Source organism: Trichoderma gamsii, assembly GCF_001481775.2.
Source record: "Trichoderma gamsii strain T6085 chromosome Unknown Scaffold_12.2, whole genome shotgun sequence".
Lineage (NCBI taxonomy): Eukaryota > Fungi > Ascomycota > Sordariomycetes > Hypocreales > Hypocreaceae > Trichoderma > Trichoderma gamsii.
The window spans coordinates 491,639-518,482 of record NW_020171349.1 but is presented as its reverse complement, the minus strand read 5'-3'; the positions used below and the strand labels follow the sequence as shown (position 1 = coordinate 518,482).

General features: G+C 49.8%; 7 protein-coding genes across 7 annotated transcripts; 2 read left to right on the top strand and 5 right to left on the bottom strand.

The window, feature by feature from the left end:
- Positions 1-6,514: 6,514 nt before the first annotated feature.
- TGAM01_v204343 (palmitoyltransferase PFA3) lies at positions 6,515-8,284 on the bottom strand (the record flags this gene model as incomplete). Its single annotated transcript, XM_018808260.1, has 2 exons — positions 6,515-8,010; positions 8,104-8,284. 2 exons carry the CDS (start codon positions 8,282-8,284, stop codon positions 6,515-6,517), a joined length of 1,677 nt encoding a protein of 558 aa, XP_018658531.1.
- Positions 8,285-11,136: 2,852 nt separating this feature from the next.
- TGAM01_v204342 (hypothetical protein) lies at positions 11,137-13,151 on the bottom strand (the record flags this gene model as incomplete). The annotated part of the gene is made up of 3 exons (XM_018808259.1): positions 11,137-12,428; positions 12,485-12,899; positions 12,966-13,151. The coding sequence occupies 3 exons, from the start codon at positions 13,149-13,151 to the stop codon at positions 11,137-11,139; spliced, it is 1,893 nt and encodes a 630-aa protein (XP_018658530.1).
- A 1,456-nt stretch (positions 13,152-14,607) lies between these two features.
- TGAM01_v204339 (hypothetical protein) lies at positions 14,608-16,858 on the top strand (the record flags this gene model as incomplete). Its single annotated transcript, XM_018808257.1, has 5 exons — positions 14,608-14,631; positions 14,710-15,036; positions 15,110-16,063; positions 16,141-16,439; positions 16,501-16,858. The coding sequence occupies 5 exons, from the start codon at positions 14,608-14,610 to the stop codon at positions 16,856-16,858; spliced, it is 1,962 nt and encodes a 653-aa protein (XP_018658528.1).
- A 1,274-nt stretch (positions 16,859-18,132) lies between these two features.
- TGAM01_v204341 (hypothetical protein) lies at positions 18,133-18,426 on the bottom strand (the record flags this gene model as incomplete). Its single annotated transcript, XM_024549402.1, has 1 exon — positions 18,133-18,426. One exon carries the CDS (start codon positions 18,424-18,426, stop codon positions 18,133-18,135), a length of 294 nt encoding a protein of 97 aa, XP_024405866.1.
- Positions 18,427-18,718: 292 nt separating this feature from the next.
- On the bottom strand, positions 18,719-19,837 carry TGAM01_v204340 (hypothetical protein; the record flags this gene model as incomplete). Its single annotated transcript, XM_024549401.1, has 4 exons — positions 18,719-18,765; positions 18,825-19,063; positions 19,118-19,605; positions 19,688-19,837. The coding sequence occupies 4 exons, from the start codon at positions 19,835-19,837 to the stop codon at positions 18,719-18,721; spliced, it is 924 nt and encodes a 307-aa protein (XP_024405865.1).
- A 738-nt stretch (positions 19,838-20,575) lies between these two features.
- Positions 20,576-21,125, bottom strand: TGAM01_v204338 (hypothetical protein; the record flags this gene model as incomplete). Its single annotated transcript, XM_018808255.1, has 4 exons — positions 20,576-20,883; positions 20,948-20,973; positions 21,048-21,061; positions 21,117-21,125. 4 exons carry the CDS (start codon positions 21,123-21,125, stop codon positions 20,576-20,578), a joined length of 357 nt encoding a protein of 118 aa, XP_018658526.1.
- Positions 21,126-21,926: 801 nt separating this feature from the next.
- TGAM01_v204337 (hypothetical protein) lies at positions 21,927-25,579 on the top strand (the record flags this gene model as incomplete). Its single annotated transcript, XM_018808254.1, has 2 exons — positions 21,927-21,983; positions 22,046-25,579. The coding sequence occupies 2 exons, from the start codon at positions 21,927-21,929 to the stop codon at positions 25,577-25,579; spliced, it is 3,591 nt and encodes a 1,196-aa protein (XP_018658525.1).
- Positions 25,580-26,844: the final 1,265 nt, after the last annotated feature.

Genomic DNA, 26,844 nt, shown 5'->3' with positions numbered 1-26,844 from the left:
TTCTTTTTCTCATGGGCAGCATGGCGCGGAATTAAAAAGCGAAACTGAATACCTACCCGTTATCGACTTTGTGGGATATGAACACCATTTGTACACCTTCTTCTTTTCGCTTTCTCCTCTTTTTTCTACTTTTCTTGGTTTGTTTTGATGATGGAATGCAATGGACTACCACAGTGTCCCAGGGAATGCATACACCACCTCTTATTATCTGGCTATTTACAGATGAAGCATTTGCATAAGGAAAGGACACACATGAAAGGCATAATATAGACGGGACAGGCAAAGGGAGTCACTAGCTTTTTTCTTTTTTTCTTTTTTCTTTAACTTCTGTATCTCTGATTTATTTTTACATGGTTTTTGTGTCTTCAAGTATGACAAGGGTCACATTACTGGTTAGGAGAGAAACAATTATTGGTTTTGTACAAACAGACGATACATGTGAAGAGAACGTTCGGGGATTAAAGACCGAAAAATGGATCTGTTCATCAACGATTGATGCATACTACTGTCTTGTGTTATGTTGTACTTTTGTTTCTTTTCTTTTTCTTGTGGAATATCGGGGAAGTCCGGCCTAGTGATACACGGGCAAAACGGGAGGGGCGGGACGAAAGGCACAGAGCACATCATGGTCAAAGGCAGAAAGGGGGCATTTGGGGAATGACGACAAGGAGAGGGTCTGTATGAGTACCCTTCTATGGAGCGACGATGATTATGAGAGCATTTTTTTCAGGGACATTTTGGCGATAAGGACACCTTTACGCAAGGGGGGTACGTATTGTTATGAATAGTATTGAATTGAAACGAGAGCAGCAGCACGTCCATTGTTGCTGCGATTGCATGAAACAGCGGATTGAGGCGCATTTACTGCGATGAATGCGGAATTACTTGGCATATTTTTGGGATATATATAGCGAACTGTGGATCTAGCTCGTGTCTGAAAGAGACCTTTTTCTTTTCTTTTCCTGAGACTGATGTTTTGGTTTTGTAAATGACGTGAGATGTACTTTTGAGGCAGGACAGCTTTTATGCAGCAGATGTTGAGGCCATAGTGTGACTTGCAGCGTATGCATTTTTGGAGAATGCCTTACACACGGGGCAGTAGATGATCATGATGGCCCTAACTTTGACACAGCAGTGTTGATTCGGGGCCGCTAATAAGAGAGAGATGGGTAAATCAGCTCAGCAGCTGACATACAAGGCAATTCCGAGAACAAGGGGGTGAAGCAGATAGAAGAGAGAAGCATCACATGACATGACATGCCAAGTCCGTGGATACAGTATGAACTGCACGACTTGGGAAGGCAGCAAGGAGATTGGGTGATAGGAAGAGAGATGATGTGATTTAGCGAGGCTGGAGTCGGGTGATTTTGAGTTTCTGATTGAGTGGCAGCAGTGTGGTTCCGAGGCTGAGAACTACCGAGATTGAGAACTACAAGTAGATACCGGCAGGATATCCTACCAACGTACAGTGGCTCTTATTCTACAGAACCCATCTATTTGTTCTAGTTGAGTTTCCATGGACGTTTTCATTTACTAACAATGGAAACCGGCGGTGGCGTATTCAAGTCGAGATGGTGGCTTGAGCGTATTAGGCGGCTGTGTATATCTCTGGAAGGGACAAACGATCTAGCTGCCAGTTTCATTGTCCAACACCTCAGCCGTTGCTCATCAAGGTAGCTAGGTAATCTATATTCAAATATACAATTGCTGAATGCATTAAAAAGCAGTAGCATCGATAGTAGTAGTAGCCCGCTACATAGCTGTAGAGTTGGATAACTCCTCTCCTCTAGAAAGTGGCACATGAAGTCGAGTAAGCGAGAAAGACATGGGCGTAACTCCGCCAGAGATTCGACCGAGGGACGAGATTTACTTTGCGGAGTGCGGAATTGCAGAGGATTTGCACTGAGTCTTTTGGAAAATACGCAGAAGAGTGGAACAGAGGCAGAGCGTAATACTTGCCGTGGGTACGCTTTGCTGTATGTGGTGTGTAGTGCGTGGCTTGGCACTTACACGGCAAACTGTTTTACTATGCGAATTATTTTGTTTTCGTTCTTTTGCTCCCCCTTCATGCATGTGTTTGCAGATGGCATGTACCATCGGGGAGAAGATTGGCAGAAATGACGTATGCCCGAGTTTCTTACTACTGGATCATCATTAAAAGGAGAAGAGGGGTTATTCTGCTGGCTTTTCGCTCCTCTGTGGATGGGCAATTTTATCGGCATTTCGATGGGCAAAGGAGAAATGGATTGGCGGAGGGATTGGCGGCGGGATTGGCGGTTTATCAGTGATGTGCAAAGGGCTTGAGCGCCAAAAGTTTGAAATCAGATGTTTCACAACGTCAGTCTAGTTCGAGACAGCTTAGCTAATGCAAGCACCAATCTTCAGAAACCTACATTCGGTAATAACCTACATACGCAAGTGAAAAAAGGTGTGTGTGAGGAGGGAAAAGAAAAAAAAAGGAGAGTGGGCAGAGTGTGTATCGAACAGAGAAGAAAAACAAAGGAAACCGATAGAGACGCACAAGTACTGCTACCACAGGTTTGACGGCGCTTCGGTTATTACCACGTTTGGTTAAGGGGATAAGAGATGGGAGCCCGTTTGAAACGGAGCTTCGCGGCTCTAGCGGAAAGTCTGCGAGAAATGGTGGGGAGGCAGAGAAGAAGGTTGATTGGTGTGTGTGTGTATGGACTGAAGCTACACCAAAAGATGCAGCAATCATCTCTCTTATCACTGTACTTTTTGTCTTTCTCAGAAGATGTCGTATGTATATGGTTGATCAGTGACTTTACCGGGCTCATTTTAAGCACTTTTCAAATTTGTTATCGGGCCTAATTGAAACAATTGGAGATAACCTCGAATTAGAGACGTCTCTTTTCGATTTTAACGTTGCATACGAGGTTCGATACGAAGCGAGATTCCCGCCAAGGGGGAGCCAAAGTTTGTTTGTTACGCAGCAGCCCAGTTTCTTATGCCTTGGGTTTCTGTGGCATTGTGCTGCGGCCTGTATTCGGACTGTGCTCCGAAAGCAAAATAAACACGTGTAAGCACTTAATGGCATTTACCCTCTTTCTGTCTGTTTTGCTATGCGTATAATGCATGAAAATGCTATTAGATGGCAGGCTGAATCACACCCGGCTTTGTGTCAGGCGTTTGCTGGTGATGTCAAAAATGCCAAAAGGATTGAACAGGACTAGATCCTCCGGCGTGCAACTTTCTCCAATTCTTCGTTTCTGTGTCCTGTTCTTTTTAAGGATTGGTAGCTTTGAGTTTTTTTATTGAGACTAGCTGTTCAAATTGAAGTGAATATATGAACACTTTGGGCGCGGGGGGATGGCGGTCCGCCATTTTTTCTTTTCCAGCTGTTGTGCCTCCGTGGCTTGGGTCTAAGCCCACCGCGCCGGCCAAAACCCTCGACAAAGAGGGGGAAAAGATACGCTTAATAATGTGCCGTTTTCTCGCTTGAGCTCTTTTTTTTGGATTTCCCATCCTGTGGAGAAGAAGAAAAAGACGGAGAATGGGGAAGTGAAGAGAGAAGAAAAATAACGGAGACAAGAGGAGCTGCTCGAAAGGCATTGCTGAACGCAGTTTAGGCTGCCAAAATGTCTCGGTAGGCAGGACGGGGGACATTCTGTCAACCGGGATTTTTTTGAGGGGAAAGATCTACAGTGCAGAACGCCTTTTGTGTCAAAATCAGATGTCAATTCTGATCAATGAAAGATGATAGAAACACCGTAACAAAATTATTGATTCGATAGCAGAAAAGTAAAATATCCGAATGGACAAGTAACGTTGTCTGATATGGGATGACTCTACGTTTTTAATTCCGAGCCCGCCTCTGGAGGCTGAGAGATACGGAGCATCACCGCTTTGCAGGCAAGAGTAAAGGGCGTGTGAACAGAAAAACAAAAGGAGTTAAACCATAAATGGACAAGAGAGAAAAGAGAGAAACGGTACTTGATGGACCAAAGACAGCCAAGTACCTTTCCCACAGCAGTACTTTGGCATCTAGTACAGCAGCTGTTTAGCTTCCCTAGAGCTTCGTTTTAGCTCGGCCAGGTAGTGCATCCCATCCGTCGGGCTTGTAGGATGTACCAGCATTTTACCCTCTTGGAGCCAGCTGCTAATAAACGTGTCGAGCCAGGGTTCGCTGCTTCTTTTCTCAGCAAAAGAAGGGGTGTGTGTAGACTGCTCTGTTGTCGCTTTACTGCGCGCGCTGTGTTTGGAAATGGGTGTGCATAGCTGGCAACGACTGATCCTTCTGGGACGGGGCCCCATGGCGATAAAACACGCCAAGCCCGCTGGGAAAGCCTCACTTTCTCAGCTCAGATGGGCCCCCTGTGAATGGTGAAGGTAAAGGTGAGAGACTCATAAGGGTGAGGAGGTCAGTCCAATTTGCCATATACGACATATTAAGTATGGATACGAACGAGACTTGCTATACGATCTCATTCAAAGAAACTCAAATTAAAAAAAAATACATAGAGAGACAGGTAAATAACACAACACAGAAAACAGAAAACAGGATACTGCATCGTTATCCTCTTCATCCTTGCACGCTGTCATGCGCGCAATACGCAGTGCTGAAATCCCCGGGCACAGCTGCTTCAAGGCGAAATGACACATTCCCAAAATTGATTTCCATACATGCCTAGGTATGTACATGAGACAGACAGGTAAATCATTGCATATACTTGTCAGCTAAGAAAGAGATGACCAGGGAGGGGCGTATATGAGCTGAGCTGATATGAGCTGAGCTGAGCTCAAGCCAAGTACCTCTCTATAGGAGAGTGCGGAAACAACGGCGAAGGCCAAAGAATCAGAATAAATTGCGTGAGCGCAAATGACGACGTTATTCGAGCATCATTACAGAATAATGTTTTTGGTGAAACAAAGGGGTGTGGGGAACATTTCAGAAAAAAGCATCTCTTCCCCCAGTTTAGCCGTACCCAAGTTGCCAAGTTCGTTTCGTTAATGGTGTGCTAACGCCGTGTACCTTTTTTTGGCCCTGGCCCTGAAAAAGCTAACGGATAACGGTTTCCGTGGCTCCGGCTTCTGGGCTTCTTTGGCCCCTGTTGCCTGTTGAAGCAAGTAATAGCAGTACAGCATCTAGCGAAAGAAACATGGTTCATCCATGTTGGGAAGCAGGTTTGTACCAGCTGGATGTACTGCCTACTCACTGCTACTAGCCGTTTCGCCGCGTGTTCGAATCAGCCTTCCTGCGAATTCCCTCTAATGGAAAAAAAACCAATGGGCAGCAAACACGCCCCCCTTCTCTCTCTATTTCCCCCCTTTTATTTCTTACACTACACGAGTAGTGCTGCCTGGTAACCCTCCTCCCCCGCAAATTGAGCTCTTTTTCATTGTTGTGTGAAAGAGTCAGTCAGTCAGAGTCAAGTCTCCATTGTAGTTTTGTCGGCGTCGGCGCCGAGATAGTGTCCGCGACGCGCATTAGGAAAATCACGCGAAACTGGAGAAATGCCTAGTAGAGGAAACGGCGGGAGGAGAGGGGTGTGTGCATGTTATTGTGAGACTGGCAAAGGAAAGCAAAGTCCAGCTAACGGTGCCGAACAAGCGTGAGCTTTTATAACTGAAGCAATTGTTTTGAAGTAGTAGACGGCACTAGAGTCTCAAATTACAACTAACAGCTTCGCGCAGAATAGTGACAAGTGTTGCTTCTATACAATTACAACAAAAGGGGGGGGTTCATCTCAGCTCATCTCACCATCTTAATATAGAACAACATAGAACAGTAAACTAGTAGCTTCGTATATTACCCATACATTATCAGTTAACTCATATCATCCCATCGTCTTAATATAGAACAACATAGAACAGCAAACTAGTAGCTTCGTATATTACCCATATACTATCAATTTAACTCATATACCAACGCTATACATATCTGGCGCCCTAGCATGATGCAGACATCTGCTTTCACCAAATAGAGACAAGGAGTGAGGAAACACCATCCTTCATACAGAACAAATTGAACGGCAACCTAAGTAGCTTCGTATATTACCCATACATTATCAGTTAACTCATATATCAACGCTATATATCTGGCGCTCTAGCTATGATGCAGACATCCGCTCTCATCAAATAAAGGACAGGCTGAGTGGCGTCCAAAAAACAACAACTTAGTCCTCTTCCCCCTTTATTCCCTGATTTTCATTAGCCCTTCCTGCTCCTCCTCCATCCTCAGCCGCGTACTCTGTATTCCATCTAAAATGAGTCTCATTCATTCTTTTCATCGCTGGGACGAAAAATGATTAGGATCAACCATCAAACAATCTTCTTCTAAATTCCTCATAAAAGCTGTAATAAGACAAAAAAGTAGAAGAAAGAGCAAAAGAATAGAATAACTTAAAAACCAGTAATGGAGAAAAAAAAATCGAATAAACTACTCGCCATATAGAAAGATGATAGGCATAGTTTATGTCGAACAAGAATAGATTAATAAAATATTTCTTGCAAGTCAATGAAAAGGACAAGCAGACGCAAGTCAAGAGAGACTTCAATCCACTCCATCGTCATTCTGCTCGGTACTCGGGCTCACCACACGGCTGCTATGGCCGCTGCCACCACCGCTCTGCTGGCTGCCCTGGCGTAGCATTCCGCTCGCGCCGCCGCGTCCCCACGGCCGTGTGTTGGTCACCACGCTCATGGCCACCCGCTCAGCCTCGAGCCGGCTTTGGTGCTGTTTGTTGCCATTAGCAGTGCCCAGCTCTTCGTCGTCCGTGTCCAGCAAATCATCGTCGTGTGGCGCCGCATGGCCCCGCGGGCTAAGTCTGCGCAGGGGTACATCTTGCGACGAGTCGGCGTACATGTTCGGGTCTCTGCCTAGAATGCGGTCCGCCTTGCTCTGCGGCCTTCTCGCGCCGCCGTTAGCCACCCGGCCGTTGGCCACCCGGCCGTTGGCCACCCGGCCGTTGGCTCCCGTGAGAGGTGCGCGGCTGTGGTAGTTGCCGGTGACGTCCGCGGTCGCTGAGGGAATGTCCTCGCCGTGTCCCCAGCCTGCGTTGATCTCTCGCTGTCGCTGCTGTTCTCGTTCGCTTCTCAGCCTCTCGCGCTCCGAGACCCATATGGGATTGGCCTCCCAGCTCCAGCCGTCGCCCGTCGTGTTGCAGATCGGGAAGAACCACAGCAGCGGGCTGGGTCCGAAAAGGTGCAGCAGGTTTCGCTTCCAGCCAAGGTCGAAAGCATTGGGCAGCTTCTCTGAATCCTGTTCGTCGAGGTACTCCTCATACCGCTTGCGGCTCTGATATCGTTCTAGTTCCTCATACGACATCTGGACACGGGGGGGTTCCTGTGTCGAACGTCGCTCTTCGCCCTCTTCCCGGTGTGTGATGCCAGGCAGTGCGCTCGCATGAAAGTCTACAAACTGTCTCGCTTGCGGGATTCCGTTGGCGAGGCCCTGTGCCTGGTGGAGCGTCCTCTTGACTGTTGACAGATATCTCGTCTTCTCCAGGCACTCAATCGTCGTCTGGTTCCTGCGCGCCAGGATGATGTGCCACGTTGTGAATGCGCCCACGACAAGCCCAATAATTCCACTCATGACTGCCAGCATGATAAAGTTGACTGGCAGCAGCGTATCCAGATACTTGGAGTCGTCCATCACCTCCACCCAAAACCACGTACCACTGACCGCAAAGCAGTAAAAGGAAAAGACGGTGGTGTATATCAGGAAGAGCAGAAAAGGCTTGTAGTTGCGCAGCCCGATACACGTCGCCAGCCAGGGGCAGTGGTGGTCCATCTTGAGAACGCATCGGCCGCACGTCGAGCAGTGGTGCGTGCGATCCGGCTTCCGCGCCTGGCACTTTTTGCAGAATCGAATCTCGCCATTGCTCTTAACTGTAAAGGACGTTGCTGCGCGATTCTGGCCACCGCTTGTGGGGAGAAGGCCGTAGCCGTCCGCGTTGACTGTTGCTCCAGGATCTGTAAAGACGGCTGTCGTGTAGGACCAGTTGAGCAGTAGATAGAGCGCAACTCCGAAAAAGGAAGACGTTGAGCCTGCGTAGTTGTGCGTGGTGTCAGCGAGTTTTCCATCTTTTTCCTCCTTTCCTGCAAACCGATAGATACCACAACCTTAAATCTCCCACGTACCTATCCAGCGGCTCCTCTCAGTCTCCCTGCCGATGCTAACTATCACCCAACATGCCCACGACGTCAAGCTGTAGACAAACGCCAGCGGCAAGTATCTGGCCGTGGTGCAGCACACCCGCTCGATTCTGCGCGCCCAACGGAACGCCATACTAGGGTTGTCGCTTAACGACTCGTCTTCCATTAAAATAGCCGGCAACCCGACGTCTCCGCTTGCGCTCGCTCGCGTCCTGGCGCTGCTTCGTTGCTCCTATTTCCCCTGCGTGCTGTATCTGTGCGCTTGGGATAATCGTGATTTTGGAGTCGTCCGTATCGACGGTCGCTGATCCCGTCTCTCGTTCGTCCAAATGTCGGCCTCGAAACGGATTCTCAACCATTCGGTCCGGCGGTGGAAATTAGCTGCAATGTGTCAACTCGCACATTTGACGCCGGGGCTGCGCGGTTGATTGCGACTCGTAATCAATCTGACTGCTAATCCTAGGGAGATGCTCAATCCGTACACCTTGAAATGGATGCTTAGGTCATCCAGGGGCGCAGCTTGAATTTCGGGAAATGTCCCGAGTCGCCGGCTGAGACGCTTAACCCTGTAGGGCTGCCAGTGCCTGTTGGCGCTGTAGCTGTGTAGCATTTACGCAGACAATGGAATACTAGTACCCTGCAGCGTTTCTATCCATGGATATTGTCCCAAATGTTTGCCTAAATATAAGAACAAGGAGCAATATCATGAAAGGCGCATGTTTTCAAAATTTCATCAAAATCAAAACTTTTATCAATCAGATTCTCTAGAATGCTCTTGCTCGATATTATTAATAGTGATGGTCCTCTTTACGTGCCAATGTCTGGCGCGGTCCTTAGCTTCAAATACCAAGTGAAAGATATTGCCGAATTCATCAAACCTCGAAATAGCAAAGAGCTCTTCGGCAAAGCAAATAACAAAATGTACACCTCCTCTACCAGTAGGAATCCTTCCCATCTTCAGTATCCTTAGGATACTTATTCTTCTCCTTGCTGGGTTTACCACGGAGCTTCTGCTTCATCTGCTCGGAAGTCTTGTAGATGATGCTGCCGCCCTGGAACCGAGTTCTCTCAATGTCGACCAACCCCGCCGTCAATTGGTCCATAAACGTCTCATATTGGGCGGTATCCTGAATCTGACATTTGGAGCTCTTGGCCTCAGCGTGCGAGGTAATGCCAGTCAAAGTCTTGAAAATCTTGAGGCAGCTTGGGCATCTATACTTCCTATTTCCGTGAAAGGGCGATTTGAGGTGGCCAATAAGACCACCTGCCGTCTTGAATGTCTTCCTATGTATTGTCATTAGCTATTTACGAGCAAGATTGTAACACGAGGCAATATTAATCTTACCCGCAAAGTCGCTTTGGGCAATTGAATCTCTCCGTAATGGAGCAGTAGCAGCTAGCCGCATTGAAAGATGGGTTGTTAGGATCATCAGGATCCATACCTGCGACGACGGTGGTTATGCCAGACTTGAAAGCTGGTAGAGTAGAAACTTGAGTCGAGGTTTGCTGATTGTGCTGCCCATCTTTGACATTGCGCTTGCTGTCGCTGAGCAGTCGTAAAGGAAGCACGATTTGAGGTCGGGCTTTAGGCTTGGTATCAATGTCCATTGTCTCATCTCGTTTCACGGCCGGCCGAAGAGGAAGGTTAAACGAAAATGGTTGTTTGCCATTCGTATTGATAGTTTCATCGCTGCAAAGATCCAATTTGTTGGATGCATCCGCTCCTGTGGGTTCAATGCGAATATCCTCTGCAGTTGCTGGAGCTGGGACTAGAGCTGGGAAGTCTTCTTTGACCATCTCAAAAGCTTCTGGTTCCTTGTCAACATGCCATGCCGAGACTGTGCTGTTTGCAGCAGCCGATGGCATATAGTTCATGTAGTTTCCCTTGACTTTCTCTTGGGTCAGTTGCTCCAAGCGTCTGGGGAACTCGAGCTTCTCCTCTCGGAGTTGATCAAGAGTGGTAGTGTCGAGACGAGGGCAAGAGCCGCGTTCGATGTGACTAATCAAATTGCTCAGACGTGTGAAGGGGCCAAGGCCGCAACCGGGACAGTCGAGGTTTTGCTCAAGAGGATGTTCCTACGGCGGTGTTAGAGGAGGGCGCCTTCTCTTAGAGAGCTATTGCCTGTTCTCAGATTGTCTCACCGCTTGCATGTGTAGCATTTCTCCAGCCAGCGTCTTGTAATCACGTCCACAAATCTTGCAGTGGATATGATCCTCCTTATCGTCATTTCGTTGTTGTGCTTTGTGCCTCAGCAGATCTTCCCATACTCTGAATGATTTATGGCAATGGTTGCAGAGGAATTCGCCGTCGGGGAAAGGATCATTGTCTGAGTCCATATTGCTAGAGATTTGGGATGACAGCGCTATTCTGAGAGATGATAAAACTGGCTCAACCAAGTTGAAGGAAGATCTATTGGTCAGACTGTTGGTCTTGGGTGGCTGCGGCTCCAAAGATGTGATTGGAAGGAAGCAGAACAATAGGAGTGAGGCGCTGAATTGGAAGTAGAAGGAAGGATTAGGATTATCTCTACGGAAAGATGCTTTATAGAAGAGAGATGCTGCCCAGGAACCGTAACAAGGCGGCCTAAGGCATCTGTTGCTCAGGGCAGCGGCAAAGAGGGTAGGCGCTGGGCGAGTCGGGAGGTGTAATCTCAGGCCTCAGTGCTGTGAGGGAGGCACTGTCGGTACCTCTATTGTTGACGAGTGCACAATAGAATGCCACGCGCGTGAATAGGAGCTTTAGAACAGACGAAAAGCCCCTGCCTGATGTTTGTTTCAGCACATGCAGAGTGTCCGCCTGTTTGTAAGCTTGAGTGTGGAAGTATGCCGGTAAAGCAAGATAGACCTTGATCAATTTTTAGCTGAGAAATGCTCGGTTATGATTTATGTTAGGTACTAGGTAGGTAGAGGAGAAGCCTTTAATTTGTTAGCTACCTTATGTATTGCGTAAGGAATTTGAAATTGTTTGAGATGTGTTCGGCTATCTCTATCGTCTCTAATACCTGTCATCTCTGCCACCTACCTCTCATCTTCCAGCTCACCGAAACCATCTTCATCATCTTCATCCCTTTCAAAACCAGTGCGATCCATCCTATCGTCTTCTTCTGAACCGTTCTCGTTCTCGTTCTCGTCATCATCCTCATCATCATCATTATCATCATCATCATCATCAGCATCGCTGCCAGCCTCGGAACCCTCACTATGGGACTCCATTCTTCCAAGGATACTAGCAGCTTCTGCCTCTGCGTCCACATCTGCGTCTGCATTGGCATCGTGAGAGGTAACGACCGACTGCTCCTCGGTATCGGCATCTGGCCTTCTAGTACGAGGACGAACCCTGACGTTATAAACCTGACTCTTCTTCTTCGAAGGTTCTCGACCCCGAAGCTGCGTGAGCTCTTCGTTTGTAAGGTGTAAATTGGGCAATGGAAGGTGAAAGGTTGCCGACGTAGTCCGCATAGGAGTCTGATCTCCACACTGCAGCGTTGGCGCAAAGTCCTCTTTGGTGAGTTGTCGGCCAAACTGGATCGCCACCAGTTTCGTCTTCATGATGGCCTTGACTTTTGCCCACAAGCCTCCGTGATACCATCCGCTGCTGACATCCCACGTAGGACGCACCTCTGCATTATCCAAAAGCTCGCGGAGCAACGGGTCCGTAATATCGCACACCTGCCACACCTTGCCATCGGTGTGATATGTTTCTCCGTCAAACGTATGGCTGGCCGATAGCTCTTCTACAAACTCCTTTGTTCGGCCCATCTGGGCTCTGCGAAGCGACTGCCAGGTCTGGTCTTTGCGAGCACGCTTCTGCTTGGGAAGCTTGAACATGAGGGTTTGATAAATGCGATATTTGGGATCAGTTCTGGGGTCGATTCCATAGGGAACGACTCCATCTCTCCATGGCCCACCCTTGAACTGGTAAGCCGCGTAGTTCAGATACTTTTTAAGCTCGTTCCAGTTTCGGAGCTTGCCAGCAAGATGATTCAATAGAGATCGTCGAGTCCATACGGGGCGATACGCAAATGCTTCTTCAAGCTGGGCAATAACCTCCACCATGCGTGGATCTGTCATGTCTGGAGGAATTTGGGGACCGGCAGGAGCAGGATCTTCTGTTCCGATGAAATGACCAACTTGTTTGACCGCCGTTGTATTGACGGTACCGCCATCCTCTGTCAAACGAACATAGGGATTTTGTGAGTAGAAATAGTTGAATGGCAAACTCATGTGGGTAAAGATGGGTGGTGGAATAATGTCCACATTCGAGCCTTGGTCGATGCCAGGCGTGAATTTGAAGTCTTTAATTTTTTCAACTGCAATAATAGTCAATACCAAATTGTGAAGTTGAAGAGAAACAGGTTCAAAATACCATCTCCGGGGAGAACTTGATCGACAAATCTCTGTGCAAATGATGATTTGTCCATGTCCCAGTAAAAGTCAGCCAAGCCCCTGAAGCGATGCGTGTGCTTGATTAAGCCCGCAGCCTCGACGTGATATTTGCCGATAGTGTCTTCTAGTTTGCGCCTTAGAAGTCTTGGATCGTCATGACGCCCTATGGAACGAACATTCTCCGATGCTGGGGCCGATGGGTCGATGCCTTGGAATTCCACATCGCCTTGCCAGGGCTCGTTTGTTCCGCGCTTGCGCTTCCTTCCAGTGCGTTTGGGGACTGTGACTTTGAGAACGATGTTGTGAGACCTGGCATTATGTGACATGATTGGCGGGCAAAAGGGCTCCTCTGGATTTATATACAACGGCACTGAATTTCTCTGAGGATCTAGAACCTATGATAAAAGATTGTTTATGAGTGAGTAGGTTCCAAATAGATGAGCCGCGGGTCAAATACTTACATGTCTAAGTGAAGGCACTCTCCCAAATGCCCTGACAGCCCGGTCGATGTTTTCAACAACCGCTGGGATCTCAACGGCTGTGAGATCTCGTCGCGGTATGGCGTATCGAGGGGCGCCATTCTCTGTTTCTCCTGCAATGTCTTGTGAGCTGACGCCATCTCCGGCCTCTAGGCGAGATGAAGCCATCGCAAATGAAATATCTCTTTTTTCTCTATTTATTCCTTCTTTAATCTGTTGTTAATATCCAATTTTTTTTTCCGAAGATGATATATCCCTATAAGAGTCGAAGCTTAGCTTATCAGGCAGATGGAGAGCATAGCAAGATTTTGTCCTGGGTGCTGAACAAGACCCCTGCAGTCTGGAAGAGCTCAAGCTGCACGAATTGAACGTGCAGTTTCAAACAGCAACGGGAGCTGCTGGAATTGTGGGGACGGTATAGTATAGCAGTAGTACAGTATGCGGCCTAGCCACGACGCACCGTATGCTGCAACCTTTTAAATTGAGGCCCCAGTTAGGAGGTACGTAATTACGCATCACGCGCTTGCTGGCGATGGCTGAAACGCTTCCGATTGGCCAGTGGGTACAGTGCAAAACACTGTAAGCGAATGGCCTCAGAGCTGGCAATACAGAGTGCCCCGACTCCAGAGAGAAGCGCGGCTTGCATCAGATTCAGAAAGGTGTCCTGGCCATTGAGTTTGATTAGCAAGTTTGGAGCTGGCCATCATCGGTTTTGCGAGTTCTGCTGGTTCGTTTTGGCTATTTTCAGCTGTTCTCAATCCTGCTTAGGTACAGGGACAGCAGCCCCACTGCTACAGGTCGGCCGGCTTTTAGTGGGCAGTTACAGGTAGATGGCAGTGCCCCTACGGCTGCCGGATCGCTGAACAGATACCCGCAAGACCCTACTGTAAGAGCGTCCAGAGCCTTGGAGCCTCCTCGACTGCCCAAGCACGACCAGCAACTCCCCCGCGTCGCCTCGACGGCTAAACCTCCCAAGCTGCTGCGCCGTCTGTCTCTTAGCTCTGATCCAATCTGAGCCCGCCACTGACGCTGTACAGACTCTCTCTCTATCAGCATCGCTACAACACGCCGTTGTCTCTTCCTCCCACTCTTTTGGCCGACATCGAGCACCCACGGCCTCCACAGCACCACTCATCGTCTCTCGACACCGGCTCTGCGCGCCCAGTCGACAATTGGCTCCTCTCGCTGAGCGCAGCTGGACCGCCCCCAATCCTGATTCCCGGTGGTTAAAGCGTGGCCACCACTTTGAGCCCCCCCTGCCTCTTCCTCCTCGACCAGCTCCCTGCGACCCGCGTTCCTGCGTCCAGCCTCCAGCTTCCAGCGTCCAACTCGGCCTCGTCCTGGTTGAAATCGCCTCTCCCTGCTCCGACGTCGAGATTCAGCAGCCCGTCGCCTCCATCGACACGCGCCTTTGCGGCTTGACGACGCCGTTCTCTCGCTCTCCGGCATAGCTGGCGTTGGTCCCCCCCTTCGCCCGCCCAGCCTCGCCTCACCTCCGCTCCGCATCCCGACTGTGTTGCCTCGTCTACCCCACTGCGGCTACGGAGCTGGCTGGACGGCTTCCGGTTCTTCGATATCGTTATTGCCTGAGTGAGACTGAGAGATAGAGATAGCTTCACACGCCATGATGAAGCGATTCAGCCAGAGAGTGAGTTCCCGCTTCCATCCCTCCTGACGCCCGTCGCGCGCACATCGGCTGACGCAGACCATTATTGTGTGTGACTAGCTCTCGCGAGGCAAAGACGCCGCAAAGTCCTCCAAGAAGAGTAAGGATTCCAAGGATGGGACCTCGTCTCCCTCGTCTCGAGATGCCAACCAGTCCCCGGTCCTGACCCCGTCGTCTTCGACATCGACCCTCAACGACCCTCGCAACAAGCCGCTGCCCCCAAACTCTGCTCTTGGGGGTGACCATGGTGCCAATCAGCCCTCGGGCCTTGGTGCTGGCCAGCAGGGCCTCGATCGATTTGGACCGATGGGCGGCGCGGGCAGTCCCAACGGCGCCAACGCGGGTGGTAGAGGTCCCCCAACCGTCGTCATCAGTCCGACTCCAGGGGTAAGTATTACCAAACGCCGACTAATGATGGAATGACCAAGATTGTGATGCTAATTCATCTACTTCACTCTAGCACATCCCTCCCCCTGGAGCCACCGAAACAATGCCTCACGAACTGGCGCCCCCAAAGGCCGGCCAAAAGTCGCTGATGATCAATCGTATGGATAACCGAGATGCCATCCCAGAGGGCCTGCGGACACCAAAGCGACAGCACTCATCTCGATTCGACATTTCCGCCCATCGCGAGCTGGAGAAACTTCCGGGCTTCCACGAGGTACCGCCTAACAGGCGCCAGGAGCTCTTTATGCAAAAGATTGATCAGTGCAATGTCATCTTTGACTTTAACGACGCTAGTGGTGACATGAAAGCCAAAGAGATCAAGCGACTAGCTCTCCACGAGCTGCTGGACTACGTTGCCAACAACAGACAGGTCATCACTGAGCCTATGTATCCCAGAGTTGTCGAGATGTTCAGCAAGAATCTGTTTCGACCAATCCCGCCGCCATTGAACCCCCAAGGCGAGGCATTCGATCCGGAGGAGGATGAGCCCGTCTTGGAGGTTGCTTGGCCGCACATCCAGGTCGTCTACGAGTTTTTCCTGCGCTTCATTGAAAGCCAGGACTTTAACACCAACATTGCCAAGGCATACATTGACCACAGCTTCGTGCTTCAGCTGCTAGATCTCTTTGACTCTGAGGATCCTCGCGAGCGAGATTTCTTGAAGACGACTCTCCATCGCATTTACGGCAAGTTCCTCAACCTGCGATCATTTATCCGACGATCCATCAACAACGTCTTCTTCCAATTCACATATGAAACGGAGAGGTTCAACGGCATTGCCGAGCTTCTAGAAATCCTAGGCTCCATTATCAATGGCTTTGCCCTGCCTTTGAAGGAAGAACATAAGATCTTCTTGACCCGAGTCTTGCTTCCGCTTCACAAGCCCAAGAGCTTGAGCATGTACCACCCTCAACTCGCTTATTGTATTGTGCAGTTCCTGGAAAAGGATGCATCCCTCACCGAAGATGTGAGTAGACTCATACACGCAACTACTCCCTCAACTTGTAATGTTCTAGAACGGAATACTGACGATAGACTCGATAGGTTGTCCTTGGATTGTTGCGATACTGGCCAAAGGTTAACAGTACAAAGGAGGTCATGTTCTTGAATGAGGTTGAAGACATCTTTGAGGTCATGGATCCCGCTGAATTCGCCAAGGTCCAAGAGCCTTTGTTCCACCAGCTTGCCAAGTCTGTGGCGAGCCCCCATTTCCAGGTCGCCGAGCGTGCGTTGTACTTCTGGAACAACGAATACTTCTGCAATCTCGTAAGCGATAACGTGGAAATTATCCTCCCCATCATGTTTGCTCCTCTCTACGAAAACTCAAAGGGCCATTGGAACAGGTACGTTTACTACTGCAATGCTGAGCTTTGAGATCCTGTTACATGAACTAACATATAAAAGGACAATTCACGGCATGGTTTACAACGCTATGAAACTCTTCATGGAGATCAACCCTCAGCTCTTTGATGATTGCTCTCATGAGTATACAGAGCAGCAGAACAGCGCCGCAGCCCGAGAGGCGCTGCGAGAGCGAAAGTGGGCTGCTCTATCCCAGCAAGCTGACGAGCGAAGAGCATCACTGGGACTGGCCACAGTTGAGGACCCTGGCAGGGCTCGCGGAGGAAGCCTCCCACGGGTTGACGAAGTTGACACTGCCGAGGATAACCAGAAGCGCCTCGATTCGCTAAAGCTTCAAGATGCTACCGGACGACAGCAACATGAGCGACAAGGTTCCGTAGGGTCCAACCGAAGCAGATAGCCTCGTTGTGTGATACACAGGTCCTTTTATCATCGCGGTTTAGCCTTTGTTTCGTCTTTCTTGATTCAGTCTATCCAGGATCTTCCATTCTCGCCTCTTTCTCTATTCTTAGTGAAAATTTGCCTCGACAAACAAGCCTCTTTGTTACAAGGCCCTTAGAAAGTACTAATATTGCGATTCTGGGACTATCAACTTGTGCTTCACATACAGGGAGGCACTTTTGGATGGCGGATCAATGTCAAAGCTGGTTACTAAAGGGGACTGCCTAATGCTACACAAAAGGGAGCTGTAACCCAAAGTAATGTTGATGATTCTTCTCTTTTCTTCTCTCTTTTTTTCTTTTTTTCTTTTCTCATGGCCACTTGCATTCACTTGCAGGGCTTTTGCAAAAAACCACCAATATTGAGCAGCATTCGTGTATGGCAGGGGGTTGATACAATAATATTTGTTTTACTACTCTTTCTTTTCTCCCTTTTTCATAAGAGAGAGAGAGAAATCTCAAAACACTGGAGAAAAAAGAGAAGAATATTTACAACATTACTACTCCTTTCTTTTCTTTGGAAATGGAAGCAGACCAGAAGTGAGATACAAAAAAAAAGTTGCGTTTGGGCTATAGAAAAAGCCAGGTATGTTGTTGACGGAGAGAAAGGACGTGGAGGAGAAGAAAAATCGAGGAGAGAGCATACGCTAGCGAAACAGCAGTTGCATTTGTTTCTTTCCATATTTTGGGAAGAAGGGAAAAGAGCGGCGAGAAAGAGTGTGTGAGAGGGTGGAAGGGCTTTGGGACTTGACTTTTATTTTTCTTTTGTTGCTTTTCGTTTCGACGTGATGGATTTGGTTGGCTGGGTGGCTGTTGTGGGAGAGGGAAGAAGGAAACATACGTGTTTTTTTTTCTTAATTCCTTGTGCGCGTGTGTACTTGATTGTACTTGACTCGGATAGACTACTTGCCTTTTTTATCTCTTTTATAGTTGAATTCTTATCTCTATGAGGCTTTTCTTTTGTAGAGTGATGTATTGTTCTCCTATGTAATCGTGAAGGCGGCACCTTGACGGTATGGAGAAACCACTACTAGTTATGTTAATCTCATTAGATTCAATTGATGTAGAAGCTGTTACTATTTCTCTGTGACTTGATAGCCTAGATCATCCCATGTTTTCAGCCAGCTGATACTACGACAAACCATTACACAATCCCAAAGGCAACTTCATTGCCAGGTCCCAGAACGCCCTGCATCGCAAACTAACATCTCCAACAGACATTGGATATTAGGTACTAGTACTGCCCTCTGTAGCCACCACGGCCATATCCGCCTCTTCCACGACCCCTAAAGCCACCATTTCCGCGCCCGAACTGGTTGTTGTACATAGATGACTGAGGTTGCTGCTGCTGCTGCTGCTGCGGTGGCGGTGGCGGTGGCGGTATAGGGCCGCCGGGGAATTGGTTCATGCTCATGAAGTGAGCAATCATTTCAGGAGGGATCGGGGGTGGTGGAAATCCCGGCAGAGGGGGAGGCGGAAACGGAAATGCCATGGCGTTGGGAGGAGGAGGGAATGGCATTGGCGGCATATTAGGCGGTGCCTGAGGTTGAGGCGGTTGAGGAGAGCGATCATTGTACTGGCGTGAAGTCGACCGGTATCTGGAACTGGATGCGTCGTTGCTGTTATATCTCCCACGACTACGGGTCCGACTGCGGCTGTGGCGGCCGCGGCTACGGCTGCCATCTCGACTCCGGCTGTGACTACGGCTTCGACTCCGGCTGTAGCTGCGACCACGACTGCGACTTCGACTACGACTCTTGTCGCGCGCTGAAAGCCGAGGTCGCTTGAACGAAGGTGGGGATGAGCTTCGAGATCGACCTCTAGAGTAGCTGCTTGATCTTGATCTCGGTCGTGATCTCGATGCGGACTGTGAGCGTTCTCCGGATGCCTTTGCAGATTTCTTCTGTCTTTCTCTCATGCGCTCACAGAACTGGCGAGACCAGCCGTAGTAACTCTTCCCTCCAATCACCTCGCCCGTAATTTCGTCCACGATGATACGTTCGCCTAGTTCGCTGAACCCCGTCTGTAGGTCGTCGCTCGGCTCGGTCTTTTTAGCGTAGATGTAGTCTGCGTCTTTCAGCAGCATCTTGACAGCATCCACGACTCGCTTCTCCGCAGGCCCTGCCGCGAGTTGAATGGGGCGGATTTGATCGGGGATCATGGGCCTGGAAGAGTTTGGTGTAATGTGAGGTAGCCAGGTACCCGCGGGAAGATCGTACCATGGGATGGAAGCATCGCCATGGAAGGAGGGTAGAGTATACGGCGCGTCCTTGGCGAGTTTTAGAGAGCTCTCCGAAAGCTCAAGATTGACAGCCGTAATCTCAGCAGAGCCGTTTGCGAGAGCTGTGCGGAGCTGCCCAACTACCTCTGGCGTAAAGTACCCCTTCTCCTCCCACAAATCAATCAGACCCTTGAGTTTGCTCTTATGCTTGGGGCAATTGTCGAAAGCCGCCGCATTCCCAATCATGGCAGGCAAAACCCCAGCCCACGTCTCTCCAAGCTTGCGGTTGCTCTGGCGCACAACCTCGTGATAAAGGACATCATTGACAATGTAGAGGAGGTGCAGCCTCCGTCTCTTGGCGCTGCGGCGCTTCTTCCCGTCACTCTCCGCGGCCAGATTCTTTGACAGGACGGCCCAGAACTTGCCCAAGGCTGTGCAGCGCGCGGCGGATGGGACCACGTTGTCGACTATCCAAGCCTTGCATTTCTAATCCCGAGGAAAGGAGTTTAGCAAACATGAGCGACGGTATTGCGACGAATATGCTTGGCGAGCAATGAGTCAGTCAAACCTGAACGTTCTGGCGGGAGCACTGGATGATGGCGTCGTCTAGCAGCGTGAAGAAGGAATCGACCGCGGCGCGGTTCAGCGACGTCGGGTCGGCGCGAAAGAGCGTGGCCGACAGCGTCGCCTTGGTGATGGCCAGCTCGGGAGAAGCCATCGTGGGCAAAGAGAGAAAAGAGGCGCGACCCAGGAATGGGATGCGGAGAGAGAGTCTGCTCTCGCAAGGCCTCACAAATTGAGGCAAAGACGGCTTTTTGGTTGGCCTTGGTAAAGCGAGACAAGGCGAGCTGGAATTTATTCTTGGAGCCTCGGCGTCTGTGTCGCAAGTAGCGGGAAAACTACGGAAGTGCTCCCCACCGTGGCTTTGAGGGAGCTCCGAAGCTCGCGATAGGGACAGGCTAATTGATGCAAGCGTGTTTGAGTGAAAGAGGTAAAAGTGCATGCAATGGGGACTTTTCTAGATGATGTTCCTCTTGGAAGCTGCAGAGATGAGCTATTTGTGCAAAGCCTGGGTAGAATATCTCTAATACTCAATTCGGGGAGGCCCCAGATAGTCGGCGCAAAAGAAAAAAAAAAAAAAGGCTTCATTGCGTCAGGCTTCTGAATGTCGCCTCCTATGTGTCTCACTCCCTCGTTCTCAAAGCTATGTAAGTATTCAGCTCTGATTTCGAGCAATAATAATATTCCATTCTAGTAATGATTCGGGTTGCAGAAATAGACTTATCCAGGTCCCCAACGTGTGGCGCGAAAACTATAGACATGCAGCCCGGCAAAGGGCAATATTTTACACCATGATAGAATACAGCGGCGAGCTCAATGTCTCTTCAAGCACTTCCAAGACCAGCTGCCCAACTCTCCTTCGTCCCTCCCTACGATTTTCCGTTCTCTGCTATTTCTAACTGAAACGGTCCCCTCTGCGTGTACGCATCGGTATAGCACTCTCGTATTTGCTCTTCTCGGTTACCTGCTCGGACTCTGTTGCTGGCGCATGTCTTGTTGCCGCGGGATCGCTACCTGCTTCCTGACTTGGCGAGCCGGTATAATCGGTTCTTGCTGCGCCACCGTTCACACCGTTGCCGGAAGATGCTGGCTCCCCGTGTTCAAAGGCCCAGTTGGCTGCCTGCTTCTCACGCTGTGCTTTGAGCTTGGCCACGCGCTGTTCTTTGACGTTCTGCTTAGCGAAGTAGTAGGCGCCGCCTCCGGCTGTCAAGGACAATTCATATCAGCTGCGAGCGTTGGACAAAGAAAATGTTATTCATCTGCCTACCGACAAAGAGGGAGCCCCATCCGAGCCTGAAAGAAATGTTAGCAATTGAAGAATTCCTGGAGGCAGTGACAAGCCGGGATCAGCGGGCTATTCGTAGTACCAGAAAGATCGAACCTAGAGAGCAGTCAGCAAATGCCTACGCCTGTGCCCGGAGCAGAGAGACTCATACGCTGTTCATTGTGATGATTGAAAGATTTGCGGTGATACCAAAGAGTCTGTCGAATGTCGTGGGCAGTGGAGACGGCAAGTTGCGAGTAGCCGGGCTGATGCGATGCTAGAAGAAAGCCATCGTTCGATCAAAAAGCTTAGCAAAGGCGGTGATACACCCAATGGACGCAAACGGGGCCTGGCGCATCGGCAGCTTCAACTGATGGCGGTGCCGGCTGTCAGTGCTACAGGGCAGCCCTGAGGGCCAAATTTAGCGCTCTGGCGGCCCGTGGACGCTACAACTCACACTGTACAGGGGTCGCCTTACCGAGATCCAATTTACAGTGCCAAATTAAAAGCCCGGTTTCTGAATATGACATAGATCGTCATTTGGGGCGTTTTCCTAAAGACCACGCAAGCACCTCAACAAAGCTTGGTAGCTCTTCCATTTCACTGCCAGGACCGCGACAGGAGCATTTTCTCCCCCCTTTTCTTGTGCGCTTCTCGTCGTGCATTTGAAGCGTCTTTGATGCTCTAGTTGTTGATCAGCGAGGTCCTTTTTGCACAATCAACAAGGCTGCGTAGCCGAACTCAGACTCGTCACCGCGATCCAATCGGCCCCTCGAAAATCCTCACCTCACGCCCCTTTAGACTGCAGCATTTCCCACGCCTATCTATACGAAAGTCCGAACACACGTCCTTTTACCATCTACATCTTACTTTTGCGCCCTGCAGAATACTCGTCCAAATCTCAGTGCGCGTATGATCTATTAAGAGACCAAGCTGCGGGTGTAATGGGTATTTTTGCCCAGAACCCCACCGTCCAGAAACCATGTCTTCCCCCAGTATAGACCAAACAGAGGGCAACGGGCCTGATGGCTCCTCTATCGTGAGTCCTCTTCCTCCCATCGCTAGATGCCTTGATTCTAATGACCATGTTCGCTCTGCCAGAGGCCCGTCTCGTCGCTGCTCGCCCGATTCGAGAACATGAATGTCAACCCTCCGTCGCAGTCACAGCCTACCTCTGCTCCGACTCCTCTCCAGCCGCGAAAACTCTCGCCAGGGCCAAAGCCAGACAGATTAAAGACCCTCAAGACGGGGCAAGACTCTGTCCATGGCCCTGCTTCCCCGATCGCTCCCGTCAAGCCGTCGAATCTCAAGGACCGCGCTTTTGCTCCGGCGTCTCCTGTAAGCCGCGATAGAGGGGCACTGATCCCACCGCCTCCCCTGTCCACACGGCCGGCGCCGCCTGTTGCGTTGAAGCCTCAGGTGCTGCCTCACCCACCGGCAGTTACAGTTCAACCTCCTCTGTCGCCCCCCAAGGGGAGCACATTGAACATCGCTCCCGGTGAACAGTCGCCGTTCCTAGGTCCGGCTGCGATTTCTACATCCGCCACACCGAGCCGATCTCCTACGCCGCTCAGGATACCGAGCCGACCGCATAGTCCTACTAGCAACGGGGGTGGTAGTGGTACCGCAACGCCGCGATCTCCAAAGCAAGGAATCTCGAAAGCTCCGTCACCGCCGCCTCCCAGACGATCCGCCGAGCTAAAACGAGAAAAGGAACGAGAGAGGGACTGGAAGCCTGCGCCGCCGCCGCCACCAGCGCCACGATCACAGACGACGTTGATGAGATCGGCTACCGGGATCGAGGTGAGAGGCAGGTCGGCTGTTTCAAGGTCCAATCGCTCCCAGGAGTCGTCTCCAATTGGCGGCGTCTCGCGAGGCTCCGAAGCCAGGGCGGAAAGCAATCCGCCAGAGTTGCCCTTGCGACCGAGGCCACAGCAACCGAATGATGGACCGAATAGGACGAAGCAGATGGCCGGAGTATTTGAGCAGCCTACTCAGCCTACTCAGTCTACCCTCCGCCCATCCTTATCTGTGCGAAAACCAACGCACAATGGAGAGCCGAATGCTCTGGGCTTAGTCAGGGCTCCAATTACTCCTCAGCTCACTGGGGATGTCCGCCCTGCCTTGCCCGCACGACCTCAGACTACTGATATTCCCCCACAGCATCCAATGCCAAATAACGGAACAAAGCCGCCCCCAAAACCTCCGCGACCATCTGCTCCGAACCAGGCGCAGGCTGCTACTGCTTCCACTCCTCTTCCGCCACCTCCCACAAACCGAGTCGTTTCCGGTCCTCTTACCCAGCAACTACCCGTAAAGCCACTTGGGCGATCTACGACGGTGGACGTATCAACAGCAGATCATGCTATCTTGGATGTCCGTACGCCCCAAGCGCCTGTGGCCACTGCTGTGGTAAGACACGCGCCGGCACCTGCTGCCAACGAAGCGATCATTCCGAAATCCGACCCCCCTGCCCAGATTACAGTATACCCCGACATCTCGAGCACTAACCGCCGACCTCCTTTCATCAAGAAAGGATGCTATGAGATTCAACCAAAGTATGATCCTCGTATTTTCGATGTTTGCGGGCAATATGTTTGCACTACTGGCCCTCTGACTCGGGTGTGGAGCATGCTGGATGGAGAGCAAATTGTCAGCTTGGCACACACAGAAGGCGTCAAGGCCACGGCTGTATCGTTTAAACCCAGCGGTGACCCCGATCAAGAAGGCTCCAAAGTTTGGATTGGCACTAATCTTGGAGAGATTATGGAAGTTGAAATTGCGACGGAGCGCATATCAATGAGCAAACCGGGTATCCATGGAAAGTCGGAAGTTACCAAGATATACCGACACCTGAACGAGATGTGGACTGTTGACGAAGGCGGAAACTTACATGTTTGGGGTCCCGATGCCAGCGGAGAGCCGAATTTGAATAATTATCCTCATCAAAGTTTCAAGATTCCCAAGGGAGAGACTTTCTCAATAGTGGTTGGGGATGAGCTTTGGCAAGCGACTGGCAAACAATTACGGATATTTGCTCCTACTCAAGATAATCACAGGCCATTTCAGGTTTTGGCAAGGCCAATCACAATAGAAGGAGCGGGAGACGTAACCTCCGGTACGCTGATGAAAGGCTATCCCGGAAAAGTCTTTTTGGGACACGTTGATGGAAAAGTCAGCATTTGGTCTACATCCGACTACTCTTGCAAGACGATTGTGAATGTCACCACATGGAAAATCAATACACTATCAGGTGTTGGTCAGTATATCTGGGCGGGATACAATACGGGAAAGGTTGTTGTCTACGACGTTGCTCAAACACCATGGGTTATTTTGAAGGAGTGGCAAGCACATGACAGTACCATCTTGGGGATGAAAGTGGACTTTGCCAGCTCTTACCTACTCGATCAATTGCAAGTTGTTTCTCTAGGTGCGGATAGCCGGATCAAAGTGTGGGACGGCATGTTGCAAGACGACTGGCTTGAAGACGAGATGAAATCCAAGGATACAACATATTGCGACTTTGACGAGATCAAAACACTGATATTCACATGGAATGCGGGCGCTTCTACCCCTCATAGTCTTCGATACTCTAACGGCGATGCCACATTCTTCCAAGACCTTTTGCAGTCTAGCGGCTCCCCAGACATCTTGGTATTTGGGTTTCAGGAACTTGTTGACTTGGAAGATAAAAAGGCGACAGCAAAGCGATTGCTTAAGTCGAAAAAGAAAGAGGGGACAGATCAGGAACGAATGAGTCACCAATATCGAGACTGGCGCGACTTCTTACTCAAAACCTTGGACGACTACATGCCAGGAGATCATCTATACCATCTCCTGCACACTGCACCTATGGTTGGACTTTTTACCTGCATTTTTGTCAAGGCCTCGTTAAGGGAAAGGATAACGCATCTGAGCGGAGCTGAGGTGAAGCGAGGTATGGGAGGTCTTCATGGAAATAAGGGAGCCGTTGCCGTTAGGTTCCAAGTCGACGATTCGTCTCTCTGTTTCGTGAATTGCCACTTGGCAGCGGGCCAGACCCAGGCCAGCTCACGCCATAACGATGCGGCGGCCATTCTCGAAGCCAGCCTATTCCCCGTCGAACGTGACGGCGAAAGTCGAATCGACACCTTCAGCGGCGGTGGAGATGGCTCCATGATTCTTGATCATGAGCTTTGCATTTGGAATGGCGACCTCAATTACCGCATCGACACTATGTCACGAGATACAGTGGTGAAGGCTGTGGAGCAAAACAACCTGGCAAAGCTCCTTGAGCGTGACCAGCTGCTTGTTGCGCGCCGCCGCAACCCAGCCCTTCGCTTGCGAGCATTCGAAGAGCTGCCGATTACGTTTGCACCAACCTACAAATACGACGTAGGAACAGACACATACGATACGAGCGAGAAACGAAGAAGCCCCGCATGGTGCGATCGACTTTTGTTCCGAGGACGCGGTCGTGTGCAGCAATTAGACTATAGACGGCACGAAGTAAGAGTGAGCGATCACCGACCGGTTACAGGAGACTTTCGACTTTGGGTCAAGAAGATTCGACCAAAGGATAGAGCGGCCGCCTGGATGCAGTGCCAGCAAGGATTTGAAGACGTTAGGCAGAAAGAGCTGGCAGAAGACAAGTAAGTTTATCCTGAATGAACCTTGAGGAAACGAAATCAAATTGAGTATCTTTTACTAACCGGGGATAAATAGACTTTACTATCTAATGAATGTTTGTGGTTTCGATGCAGCAACAAGCCATCGGTTACTAGACGAGAGAGCAACACGCAAACCGCATAGAGAGCCCAGCAGAAGCAGGGCAGCGTACTAATTTGGATTTTACTTAATTTTCAGAGTTCAGAGGGAAGCATGTACGACGGGCGCAAGCGGGTTGGCGAAACAATAGGCCGGCATTTAATATTAGTATACGGAAGACGGGGGCATTTGCAATGATGACACAAAGGGAAATGGGAGACTGGCCTCCAAATTTGCTGGTTTCAGAGGCGCAAGAGAGAAAAAAGACAACAAAGCGAGAAATTTGATGAAAGGGTTTTATGAATTGCTGTTATAGAAAGTCGTGCATATATAATTTTCTTAGCGACTGGAGCGTTTCGAGAGAGAGCAAATTAGGGATGGGTTGGTTGAATCTAAGTTGGAGGGGTTTTCAGAGTTTTGAGGATACAGAGCAGACTAGACAAATGGCAATCTCTCTTGATTTTTACAAGTAAAAGAAGAATCGAATGGAGCTGTGATGATTGTTTATATACATATGAACGATAGTTCTCATTTGATTTATGTTGAACAGGGATAAAATGCGGATGGATTCAAGTGAAAGATGGTGTGAAAAAGTGCAAGTATAAGAGAGCTACTACCGATGGCAATAGTAGTAGTACAAGATAGCGGCAATAAGAATGCGATGATATAAAGAAATCATAGGTAACCGTATTCAGCTATACGATGAGCAAAGTCTAACAAGAAGAAAGCCGAATACGAAAGATGGCGTGAGGAGGAAAAGATCGGGAAGACGCAGGGGTAATGGAAATTAAAGATTGGGCAGTCCGGCGGTCGGTCCCGGAGGGGAGAGTTCCGGGCACTCCAAAATTCCCAGCTGCAGTGTTTAAAAATTAGCCTCTCTGGTCTGCGTCTGAGATCAAAATATTTTCCTTCTTTCTTTCTAAATTAATTGACAGCAAGGTTGAAAGTATAATTCTTTTCTTTTAATTTTCTCTCGGACTCTTAGTTGGATTCAAATTTGCAGTTGAAAAGGGAGTGAGAAAGCTGTCTTGGCAGCAAAGTACGAGGATAGCGAAATTAGGGGGGATTTACAACAAGCCGCCAAAAAGGCTTATCGCCAATCGCATATACACAGTGTCCTCACCTCCTTTCACCGACCACAGTGAAGCTCTCAC